The sequence below is a fragment of the Ambystoma mexicanum genome, chromosome 4q (genome assembly GCF_040938575.1).
Source record: "Ambystoma mexicanum isolate Mex_15411 chromosome 4q, UKY_AmexF1_1, whole genome shotgun sequence".
In the NCBI taxonomy this organism is placed as follows: domain Eukaryota; kingdom Metazoa; phylum Chordata; class Amphibia; order Caudata; family Ambystomatidae; genus Ambystoma; species Ambystoma mexicanum.
The window spans coordinates 593,339,426-593,352,312 of NC_090928.1; the positions used below are offsets into that span (position 1 = coordinate 593,339,426).

Here is a 12,887-nt window from a genome sequence, read left to right on the forward strand (position 1 = left end):
ACGTGATAGCCTTCACTGCCTTATTGGAAACAGAAATGTCAGAGAATTGGACAGTTTGAGGAAAGTCTACATGATGCCACTGTGAAATTCAATACTTACATGCCTTATGATAATCTATACCCAAGTACAAAGTTATAGAATTTTAGCTTGAATATTTATCACTGAAAATCGCATAAAAGTATTAGACTGGCGAAACAAAGTCCTACAGACATGAGGGTGGGACTGCCATGCTCTGCTAAAATATTTAATCTGCCTATGTAATTTGTTAAGATGCCATAACTGTAAAAATGTGCCATTTGTGTCAAAACTGGATTTTAGCTAAAGTAACTGTGGGATGATCCTAGGCATTGTAAACCCACATCATAATGCTGATGTCATGTCTCTAAATATTGAACCAGCTGACAGCAAGGCGGTAACAATCGCCCGTGGCCAATCCAGTTGTTAGAGGAGTGCCTAGTTTAAGCCTGCCCCACCATAGAATTCACATGCCTTATAAATAAGGCTGGCTGACAGAACTCTAGGAGACTCTCTTCTGAATTTTCCAGCACCTGCGTATCCAGATATTCCACCTTCATTCTGCAAGATTCCAGACCACACTGCCAGAAAAGAGATAGTTGACCCAGGCCTTCCTATCCAGGTAAAACTACCCTTCAGCACTAAAACCCCATAACAAAATCCCACTAACTTCAAGGAGAAAGGGGAAGGTGGCTGAGCCCGCTTGGGATTCTCCAGTGCTGCGTGATTGCCCTGCTTACCCGCTCCATCCAGCTGAGGCATCGCTGTGCCATGACCAGACCTTTGCACAGCTGTCTTTTGCCAGGAGAGCTGGCTATCCGGTGACCTTAACCTTTTGAGCCCAGAACCTGGTTCGCTGTCCTAAAATCCAAATCCAAACTCAAGTGCTGACTGTCAGTTTTTCCTCATCCCGTAGCAACACATGACCCTTTTGTCTTTGCCCTATTTTCTAAGTAATCCTATCTATACCCTGATAACTTGTTTAAACTGTTCTAATTCTCTGTGCACCCTGTCCTTGTTTTTCTAGTGTGAACGCAATTCTTTCATTCACCTCATCTTGTAACTCCTTAGCATTATTTGGAATAGTTAAAATTAATTCCCACATAGTTATGAATGCAGGTGAAAGGGTTAAGTTGCAAATTAACCCAGGATCGTACCGTGTTTTTCTTTAAAAATTTAGTCTGAATAATATAGTTTAAGTAAAACTTGTCCTTTTTCTTTCCAAACCGATTTCCTCCCTTTAACGGCTTTATTTGACCAAAACCGACCCTCCTTTTATCTTGCAAATCTCATCCAGTTCTTCAGCTATAGCCCTCATTTCATTTCTATATTGTCCCTGTGATGTGCATCTATCCCCCAGCCCAAAAAACACATTCAAATTCAGAGTATTGCACCCGTTTTTCTGAAAAACCGTTTTGACATTTAAAACTGCAAACTATAAAAAATGAAACTTTTCCATGTATGATTTGACAGCACCGTGTTTCCAATTTCAACTTGCCTTTTGAACTGTATGCCTTTTGTAATACCTTACCTTACAGGTACTAGTGATATGATAGCCCTGAGACTGTGATAAACATATGAACATCATTATTTAATTACACATATAATTAATTATTTGTTAAAATCTGAGTGTCATTTTAGGCCATTGCAAAGGGTTTTTGCGCCTTATTTTGTGAGGGAAGGTCGGATTTTGATTCTGTTTGCTTCCTCATATCCCTGACTACCTGCTGCTTTCTATCCACTCAGAATTAGATTAATTTTGGGTTGAGGGAACATTGCAGGGGAAAGCCTAACTCAGTTGCTATCTATCCTAATTGAAAAAGTGCTTCTATTCATTTGTGCTTTGGGTGTGTTCTTGTAGAAGGTTACCCAAGGGTATTTCAGGGGTTCTCGTAACTATCACCCCATTGGTGATTGCTGCCCAATATAAAAATTGTGTGATTTTCTTTTAAAATAAATATTGTGTTACCACCCACCGGCCTGGTTCATGGTCCATTGTGACCCGGGGTATTTGTAAAAGGGGGTGTGAGACGGGTTGGGTATCGACTCAATTTCAATTCGTTGAAACTAAAGAAGCAGCATTCTAATTGTGCGCTTCATCTAAGGCTGAGGGCTTAGGTCTTGGTCCGGTGTGTGACGCCCAATTGGAATCCTTCACATATTGAAGTGATTAACTCCCCCCCCTCCGGCACGGGGGCAGGGAAGTAATCCATTAAATATTTAGCAGAGCAACTGCAAATTCCTGGTAGGGACCCGGGTAAGCGATGCCAACAGGAACGCGGCGTTCAGGCACTACATTTTGTTTACTCATCTTGGGTGCTGCCAGAGCTAAAGCCGGCCCCCTCTATATGGCCAAGCTGATGAATCTTTTAGGAAATTAGTGGCCATCTGGAATCAGTGGGTAAACCCCAGGATACTCTTATACATATGCAAGCTTTATTAATTAATAAACCCGACCAGTGGGGGTAATGCCCTCAGGCTTTGCTCAAGCCTTAATGTTAGCCCTGGTAATGACCCACCCGGAAGGGTTTATTGCTATTGGCATCTCGGCAGGTTGTACCAGGATGCTTTTTTTTCCAAGTTGAGAAACTACGCGTTTGCGGTTTCTTAACTTAAAAACCTGCAAACCAAGATGGCCAACATGGAGAAGGGAACTACACGTAGTCCCTTCTCCCTTTCCATGGCGGCCATTGCCACAACAGAGATGCCCCTGGAATACGGTGTGTTCCTGGTGCCGGCAAGGGACAAAGTGCAAGGTAATTGGGGTTGGGGAGATGGAAGGTATGAGGAGCACAGAACACTTAACTGAGTCCCTGGTGGGGAAGATGGCGGCTTCCCGCTTCCGCTGAGGCTCGAAGCAGAGGTTTTACCATGCAGTAAAACCCCCGTTCTAAGCCTACTGATTGGCTGGGAGCTTGACACCCCTTGCCGGGTACTAATGATCATTGATGCACTGAAACAGATAAATGTTCCCACTTGCTTTAGTTAGCAGTATATTTGCAGCAAAGCAATTGTGAAATCCCATGTGGTTAAACTTGTATACGCATAGACCCCCTTCACTTTTGTTCTGCATGGTGGGATATTTAATTGCGCAGCAGCCAGGGAAAAAACAGCAGCTTGGCAGGAAAATGTATCTAAACTAAAGTTAAGTCTGGGCAGCTGCAAACTGCATCTAGGGCAGCTGTCTAAGCGCGCACACAATTGTAAACACATTGGCTGGCTTACAAACTGCCATGAGATGCTCTGGCACAAGGACAGATTGGCCTTTGCTACATCCTACTGCCTCCCATGTGCTCGTTGGGCCTCACAGTGGATGGCTGGAAAACATTTTTTTTGCTGGTTTTTTCTTTGGGGTGATATCCCTGAATGCAGGCCCTGAGCGCCAGAGGGAATTTTTTGACACTTACTATTTCCCATTCGCTTTCAATTTCTTACCACACAGACAATTGCATTCCTGGATGTCAACGTGCCGTTGACGGTTTGGTTTTCCCAGGAACATATTCACCTTTCTGCAGGACGCTGTCCATGCCATTGAAGTGCGTAGGCTGCAAGGCTATGCTCCACCTTTCTTAGATGTTAGCTACTCCGACAGTTTGACTTTTTTGATGGGCACAGCGGCAGGCACAGTTGACATGCTGGCTGGTTCAAAGAGCATATACAGTCTCAATTCAAGGCTGATGACTGATGAGGTGTTGGGTGGCCGCATGGCTGGCACTTTGTTTCTGGGCGTCGTAAGGGGAAAAACTTCTCCAACAGGTGGACTTAGTTCAATAAAATAGCGCCAAGAGAGAGCATTTAGTTAGAAATGTCTGTCCTCAATCACGTGGACTGGGGCAGCTTCCATTTATCACAGTAGTCTGTAAATCATGCAAGCTCTTATTGCAAAAAACGAGTCAATTTATTTTACTGTAATGAATACATATTTATTGGGCGCATTTTAAAAACAAACTTTGCACATATCCATACAAATTAAGATTAAAAACCATCCTATAATAAAAGATATGTACAAAATTATTCAATTACAGGTTAACTCACAACCCCAAATACATTATATTGGATTTCTTAATTCATTATTGGGGAATACAAATTGTAAAAGCTGACCAACTGCTGAAATCTGTGAGAGCCGTGTACCAAGAGTCCTTTGCAAAAAGGTAGACCTCACAATTGCATCAGGATTATTGAAAAATTTAGCAAAGTACTCATATCCACCTCTGCCAAGTGCTGGACAAGAAATCACCAGATGTTCTAAAGTTTCTTGAAGGTCAACGCCACATAAACTACATGTTCTGTTGTTGTACTCTACGTTCAAGCGAGGACCTAAAATGTCCATGGTAGGAAAGCGATTTAGGCGCACTTCATGAATTGCTTCTGCCAGAAAAGGGTGAGTAAATTTGAGCAAATAATGTGGAAGTTGACCAAATCTCTTTTCATGCGCGTTAAAATATTTATCCAATTTTAATTTGGCAATCAAAAGAATATGTATGTAAACATACTAGTGTATTTCACTCAACACACTTCTATTCCGCTCCTTTTAGCTCTTTAGGGTTTGATCTCAGGAGGAGAGTACACTTTCCACCGTGTTCTTTCTTTCCTCATTATAAAATTGTCTTATGACGTCCCTTCCTGATTTGTGTTAATTATTAACACTTTATATGCATGTCATGACTCTACGCAACAAAGCAGGCACAAAATGGAACTTTTCATTTTTCCTTTTAACCTACCTTTTGTTGTTGGGTATCTTTATCCGTACTTGGTGGTCCTATTCTCAGTTTGAAGATTGTATATTTTCTTTGGAATGAGCTTTTTAGAAATTATGTTGCATTTTTTGGTAACTTCTTAAAGGTTTGGAAATGCATAAATATGTTTTCTTTTTAGTCATCTCAACCAAAGAGCCGGCGCTGGAGCGATAGTGCAGCCGACAGGAGCACCATCTTTTCTAGCAGTATTTGGAACAGAAGCTACAGGCCTAGTATTTTAAACACCAGCACAAGTCCCACACAATGTAAAGAAGCTGAAAAGCCTTCGACCAAGGGTATAGAGAAGGTTATTAGCACAAAGGGGTTGAAACTTCCCCGAAAGGAGCAAGTCGTGAAAAGACCAAGGGAAGGTAAATGTTCTTACTATTTCATCTATCTTTTTTGCAGTTCTCTTGTACTTCAACCAGGCACAAAGTGTAATTTGTCAATATCTGGATTGTTTTCCCTTTTTCAAAAGAGAATCCATACCATTTCTAATGTTATACATTTATATTTGCCCTTTTTTAATCTTATGAAGGGTATTTGTTTATTTTAAAGCTCCAAAGAGGTTTAAGGAAATAGTTTGTGATGATCATAGCTTTTGAAACAATCTTCATTTCTACCAACTAATTTGGTTACACAGATAGACCCAATACTCTATATTGTCATTCTTACTTTGTCAGCCTACTTCTCTATATCTTTCTTAGCTAATGATTGTAAAAGGAATCATGGAGTGAAGCCTTTGTTACGAAACATTAGCAAGCATCAATAGATTTTGAACAAATCTGCCTCCCTGGTGAGTGCTGAGGCTGAAAAGCACCAAGGCAGAGGAGATCACTGGACTGGAGGGTCTGGGGGCAGAGTCTGGGGGCAGAGCAGCTGTGATCCAGAATGAGCCTTGCCCCCCTTTTTAAACAATAGAGTATACTATAAATGAATATGTATGTATGAATATGTGTGTTCCCACAAGCTACCACGACCCGCACCAGCCCAGTCTGCGGATTTGAGATGGTTTTAAGCTCTGCCACTGTTCGCAAGGAGGACCACAGCAGGGTGGGATATGGCCAAAAAGGGATTTTTTCCAGACTGTTTCCATGGACCTTGCAGAATGTAGAATAAACTGCTATTTTGCTTTCCTTCCTTTTTTGGGCCATTATCTACCACTTTGGGCACCACTCTTTTCCTAGGATGAGAAGCGAAATTTCCTCCTGAAATGTTTTTAGCTGGCAGTCTGCAACACTCTGCAAAATGTTTGCAAACAACCACATCTGATTAGAAAGGTTTTCCAGGCCCCAAATCAATGAAGATTGACTGTTTTTCAGCGAACTAATTTGGTTGGCCCTTATTAAAATGTGTGGGACCGGCCCAGGTTTGTGAACTAAAATTGGCTAGTCACGACTTTGAAGTTGGCCCTGTGGGTCCACTGAAAGGTTTCAGAGGGGCGTGATATCTCTGAAAGGATTTTGGCAGTTTTTTGAATTTGAAAGAAAAAGCTGGGCCGATTTGCATCATACAATGCAAGTATGGTTTAGTTTATTTTCTTATATAGCGCACCTCTCCCGGGGTATCTGAGTGCTTATACTTAGACAATGAAGCAGGGTTACACACATCAAATACAAAGCCCGCCCGGCGGGGAGGAGGTGAGTTACAGTTCACCTTTTTGCAGACGTGGGTACTGGAGGTGTGTTACAGATCACCTTGAAGGCAGAGTCAGCGAGCAGCAGATCCAAGCACAAGCAAGGTGTAATAGATGTACACGAGTGGAACACAGCTAGACGAACAAAAGGCTATGCATAAGTTACAATGCAAAGATAATTATTATTGGTTATATTATACATATAATACACAGAATTGGAGCAATGGTAAAATGTATGAAACCCAGCAGTGGACCGCACTATCAGGGAGTGTGTGGTTATCAGGATGGGGATTAGACATGCTTAGGGGTCGTTTGGACTGAGGAGCCATGCTTTGGTTTTGGCTCTCAAGGTCCAGAAAGTGGGCTCTGCTCTGATGTTGGAAGGGAGGGAGTTCCAGTGTTTGGCCGCTAGTACTGGGAAACTGGCCCCTCCTGCTGTTTTCAGGTTGAATTTGGGAATTGTAAGCTGGTTCAGGTAGTTGGATCTGGTGGGTCCGTTGGTCTGGTGTCTTGAGAATTTAGCTGTCAGGTACGCAGGAGCTGTGTTGGCTAGGCACTTATGAGTGATGACCAATGAATGGAGAGTAATTCTGTCCCGGATGAGTAGCCAATGAACTTCTCTTCTGAGGGAGGAGATGTGGCTCGATTGTGGGATATTGAGGGCTGACCTAAGGGCATTGTTTTGCAACACTTGGAGTTTGTTTAGCTTACGTGCTGAAGTTCCGATGAAGAGTGTGTTGCAGTAGTCTTGCTAGAGTGGTGCAGCTAGTGGTGGACAAGAAGGGCTTGCATGCGTTGATCATTTTATTAGTATAGTAGGTGGTGGAGGATAAAGAGTTAACTTGTCTGTTTAATGTCAACGTGGAGTCGAGGTAAATACCCAGAGTTTTGACTTCCCTCGAGACTTTAATGATATTCCTGTCAATGTTAAATGACTCATAGCTGGAGTCTAGTTTGTTTAAGCGATTTTGAGAACCAATGATAAATAGCTCAGTTTTATCATTGTTTAAACAAAGGCAATGAGTGGCCATCCAAGCTTGGATCTCCAGATAAATGTTGTTAATGAGTTTGGTGTCTTGAGTGACAACCAGCGAGTGTGACTAGAATCTGGGTGTCGTCTGCATAGTTGGTATACGTGACGCCCAGATTATCAAGGCGGTCGAGTAGAAGTTTTGTAAATATATTGTAGAGTGTGGGCCACCCACAAGATCCCTGGGGAAGGCCACAGGTAATGGGCACCGGGGGTGCTGAGGCTATAGGTGAAAAGACCCTGGTGGTTCTGTTAGAGAGAGAGGATTTGATTCAGCTGGCTGCATTCAGTGAGAAGGCGGCTGCTGATGTTGAGTGAGGATTTCATGGTCAACCAGGTCGAAGGCCGCTGATGGATCCAAGAGCAGGCGAATGGCAATCTTTCCTCTATCTTTAAGCTCATCCATCTGGATCTTGAGATCTAGCAATGCCGTCTCTGTACCATGTCTAGGTCTAAATCCGGATTGATGGAGGCCTAATAAGTTGTTATTTTCAAGCTGTTTTTGTATTTGTATATAGGCTGCGCGGTCTAGGATCTTTAGGAGAAACTGTACCGTTGTGATGGGCCTGTAATTTGTGGGCACATTGGGGTCTAAATTAGGCTTCTTTAATAGGGGCATGACCAAGGTTTCCTTGAGGTTGTTGGGTACTGCACAGTTTTTAATGAAGCGTTTATCAGGGTGGTAATAAATGGGGCTAAATCTCTTGCACAGTCCTTGATGACTGCCACGGGGCATATGTCACGCTGACAGTTGGAGGGTTTAATTCCTAGATTATTTTTCCACCTCTTTGATGAAGACCTGAGAGAATTGGAAGGGGGCACACAGAGGAATATTAAGCTTAGAGTCTTTGAATGGGTGAGATTTGGGGAGTAAGTTGTTTTTTTTGGTGTTGGATTGTAGGAGAACTGTTTTGTCTGAGAAGGCCTTTTGGATGTTCGCACACCAGGTCTAATTTTTGGAGCAGTGGTTGATGATAGGGACAGGTGGACTCTAGTTCCCTCATGATAGTGAAGAGTTCCTTAGTGCTGGATTTAGCATTCTGGATTCTTTCATTATAGATTTCTTTTTACCAAGTGCTAGCTTCTTTTTGGTTCTGTCCGGTGGCGAGCATGAACTTTGAACTGTTGGAAATGCATGTTTGGGGACCCTCCTCTGTAAACTTGAACCTTGCACACCTGTACAAATCGATCTGATCTTTGATTTTTTGGGGGGAATGTTTTGTGCGGATTCGTCAAGCAGTGCACACATTAAAGGAATTGGAAAAAGTGCTCATCCTATCGGGAGGCCAAGTGGACGAGAACTGTAGTCGCTGTTAAAGCCAGTTTTATTTTTTCATAAAATGAACTTGTGGTGGGAACAAGCGATTTTCTAAAGTCTGGTTGCCACCTACAAAAAGTTGAAATCTTTACGCTTTGGAAATGGTTTAATGTATTATTAAACATAACATAAAACCGACCTTGATGAAACCTTAGCTCACCTTTTTTGCATTGAGACGTGTGAGTTTAGTGTATTTGTGTGCAGAAGTTAAACATGTGCTTATATGCACTTTGCATGAGGATGTTTGTTGGTATTTTGGAGTGTAATGTGGTATGAAGGTGATGGAGAATATGTTGCGAGTTAATCATTTTAATAAGTGCTAGTGCATTATATCTTTTAGTTTATGGTGTGTATTATTCCTATTTGGTTACTTTGCAATGCTGTGTTTTTTTTCCGAATTTATTTCATGCTTGTAATGTATGTTTTTCTGTTGTAAATGTTTTGCAGTTGTATGTTTTGATATACTTATGCGCTTATGTTACTTTCTATTTTTAATTTGTGATGGTGAATTACGGTTCCAACAATTCTAGTTTTTTATTCTGTCGTGTTTAGAGTTTCTTAATATGTTAAACCCCCAAAGTGTATAGACTTAAACTGCACTATAAAAATGTATATTTGGGGGGGTTGGGGGGGCACCTCTCAGCTTTGGGTTGGAGGCCTACCAGGGTGGACCCCTGAGCCAGTCCTACCCTATGGGGGAACATAGCTTGGAGGGGGGGGGGGCACTCCCTATGTGGATAGTATAGGTCCAACCTAGGAAGTTTGAGATGCAGGCTAGATAAATCATGCAATTTCCGATTAATAGTACTTGCTAATATGAATAGGGACACCTGAGTTAGCAATAGTATTGCTTCTTCTAGACAATATAGCAAGGGTCGGCCCTTTAAAGCCCTTCTAAAAAATGTTACTAAAAACCCTTGAGATGTCTCTGGGATTTGGTGTATTCTTATGGCCATCTGATGATATGGTATTGTTTAACCTATGCAGACAATTGATGTTTCCTGTTTTGTTCATGTATTTGTCATTGGATGAGTTGGAATGTTAAGTATACCTATGCTAAAGTGAAAGCATGTAATGCGACCTGTCGGGGTTTATATTCTGTATTTGTAAGTGTGTTTTTCATTGGTATGTTATTACCTTAAGCAGAGGGCACAATTTGTTGTCGCCACTAGCCTTTGGCTAGTCATATTTGACTCTTGGCAAGTAAGAAGTGGTGTGTATGTATAGAATTGAGGTGGCAAGTGACTTTTTGTGTATGGCTTTTCCGCTAGTAGGTTGCCACCTGAATTTTTGCCCTCTCCATTTAAGTACTCTTACTAAGGGCAATAATTCAAGTTGCAAGCTACTGGTTAGCCATAAAGTCAATCACCACTGTTAGGGGAGTTTTCCTAAAGTCCACTTGAGGTAAGACTTCATAAAACTATCCCAATGGTATACAGGTCCCCAACTCTTAGTAATAAATTCTTTATTTTGTGTTGAATAGAAAAATCCATAAATGATAAATCACACACAGCCATAAGACACAATTGTAAAAGATTTAGCATAAAACATTAATTCATGCATAACAATATCACTTATATAGCATAATTTCAGGTTATTGAAAGGAGAAAAGGGGCCATCCAAGTCTGTAAAAGATGCATCATACACAACCGTAGACACCAGTTATTATAACAAATTAGACATAGGACAATAACTAATTCATTACAATATGACTTGCATAGCACAACTGCATACTATTAAAAGGAATTAAAGGGGAAAGTGCCTGTCCAACATCAATACACGACTTTTCCCCAGCCTAAAAAGTACGAGCAGCAGTTAATTTATAAAATCGCATGTATAATACAGATTTAACATTATATAGATCCCAATGTGCACCTTAACAATCATGAGGTGTATAAAATTGGCTTCTATAGTTTCATCATTACTACTTGCAATTGCATCTAGACTTTGGCCCCTTTCTCGTGTTCGCCAAGCCTTCCTTGTGTATTTAGATAAATTCTAGGCTATGGCTGGCAAAGCTGCATTCATCATATAGTAGAGTGCTGGCCTATGCTGGGTTAAGCCTCTTCCTATAAACAGCGGTGCAAATACTTTTTCCTTAGACCACAATATGCTGGACAAAAGAATAAGTACTAAATCCTCATGCCCAATTTGACACATGGGGCATTTAGATTTAAATTCCCAACCTGATCTCTGACTTCGAAACTCACCCAACTCTAAGCACCCAAAGCTCACCCTTGTGATAGGTGCCCTTTGGTACTTCCAGTTTGACCAGGCAAGATGTTCCGTTATATTATTTGACCATATTCTCATCAGTTCTCTAATCGTTGGTTTCAATAGCTCCTGTGTCTCTCTGGCCCCGTTTACCCACTCCATTAGTTTCTTTGCTATGAAATGGCAACTACCATTGCCCAATAATAACGTTTCAATAGGCGTGCTACTAGCATTCACTTTCCCCAGCATTTTCATTACATTTTCTAACCATCTGATTTTATTAGCACCCTTTTCTCTCCAATAGATCCTTTAACGATCTATGTGTCAAACTCTTAGTATCAATCTGTACTACTCATGGAACCTTGGTAGAGTGGCAGAGCAGTCAGGCTTATCATAGGAGGAAGATGTGAGCTGTAGGTAAATACACTGAACCCAGTTTGTAAAGCAGATCAAAGAAACACACTTATAAATGTATATTCAAATGTAGATTTATTATATTTACACAACGTATGTTCTTTAAATGGTTCGATAATTAAACTAACATACATAGAAATACTTAGATACTTTTCAAAGGCCATTGCTTAGTTGGTTATTGCTCGCGGTTACAATTGTTAGTTTGACACTAATGACAGTTCTACCGTATTATCGGTAAGAACACACACTCGCGCGCGCGTTCACACACAAAGATATACAGTAATTGTATTTAGTTAGCAAAACCACATAAGATAATGTCTTTTAGGAAGGAACAACAGTTGGTTAGCCAAACATTAGCAGAGTTTAAGGTTCTAGAGGCAGTTTTAGCGCAAGTTAACACTTTAGAAGTCAGATCCCTAACTCTATGCAAAAGTCAGTTTGGATAGGGCTCCAAGTCTCACAAAGCAGCAGAACAGCAAAGGTTCCTGTGGATACTTTCAGCCTCTAGGTAAGGATACTAGGAGAATAACTAAATGGTGGATATTCTGCTAAAGGACTCGCAAAAGGGACCCAAGCTGGCAGGTTGGGTCAGAGGTAAGAGTGACCGTGTCCAGTCAAAGGATCAAATGAAAAGGATCGATTGACAAAAGGTTCAAGTGAATAGGACTGAAAACAAAAGGGTCAAATGCCTTTTTTTAAATGTATATATTTTTTTGGGGTTTCCGTATAGGAAAAAAAAGTGGTTTTTAACCAAAAACAGGGGGTTGGGGGGCGGACCCCCCCCCCCAAAAAAAAATCGACCTTTTTGTTTTCGGTCCTTTTGATTCGACCCTATTACATTTCGATCGTTTTGATTCGATCCTTTGACCTATAACCAAGAGTGACACCTCTATGTGCACTCGTACGCTCTGGACTTCTTGGATTAAGGTAAGCAATACCTTTTCCCCCCTCACAGAGCCTTAGGTTAGAAGAAATGTCCATGGCTGGATTCTCCTCTGAATAGCAACGCTGGCCCCAGTCTCCAGATTCCTTGTGATGAAAGGCTGGACTTCTCAGCAGCAGTCTTGAGGTAGGACATATGGCACGGATTTCTTCAGCTTCTCTGGTCAGTCTGCGGTTTTGGCACCTTTTCTGTAGCACCAACAAAGGACACGATTCGCCCGGTCAATCTTCTTTGATTCCTGGAGTCCTGCACTGTGGTGAGTGGACTTGGATGAGTCTGATTGTTTTCTGGAGGTTCACCTGGAGCTCAGCAAAGACTTGGACAGATTTGGCCTTGGCAAGACGATTGTGAGAAACCAGTAAGTGTCACCCAATAGTCCCCATGGATCTCTCTCTCGGGTGGCATGGGCATGGCCATTGCCTTTGGATCCAGACCTTGGGGGTGGACCAGTGTGGGAGAATCCCCTGGGTGTGAGGGCTCTTGTGGGAGTGGGACGCGGGATGGCGGGACGCGATACCTTTACACCCCAGAACCCCTTTCACTTCAGAAACACTTCACACAGACAGCCCGCCCGGGGAGAA

General features: G+C 41.8%; 1 protein-coding gene across 1 annotated transcript in view; it reads left to right on the forward strand.

Annotated features, from left to right (window-relative positions):
• The window catches only part of EXO1 (exonuclease 1), a 373,191-nt gene that overhangs the window by 206,107 nt on the left and 154,197 nt on the right, over window positions 1-12,887 (forward strand). The window contains exon 9 of the mRNA XM_069608142.1: window positions 4,891-5,122. Within this exon, the coding sequence (XP_069464243.1) occupies window positions 4,891-5,122 (232 nt within the window). The remainder of the gene's footprint in view (window positions 1-4,890; window positions 5,123-12,887) is intronic.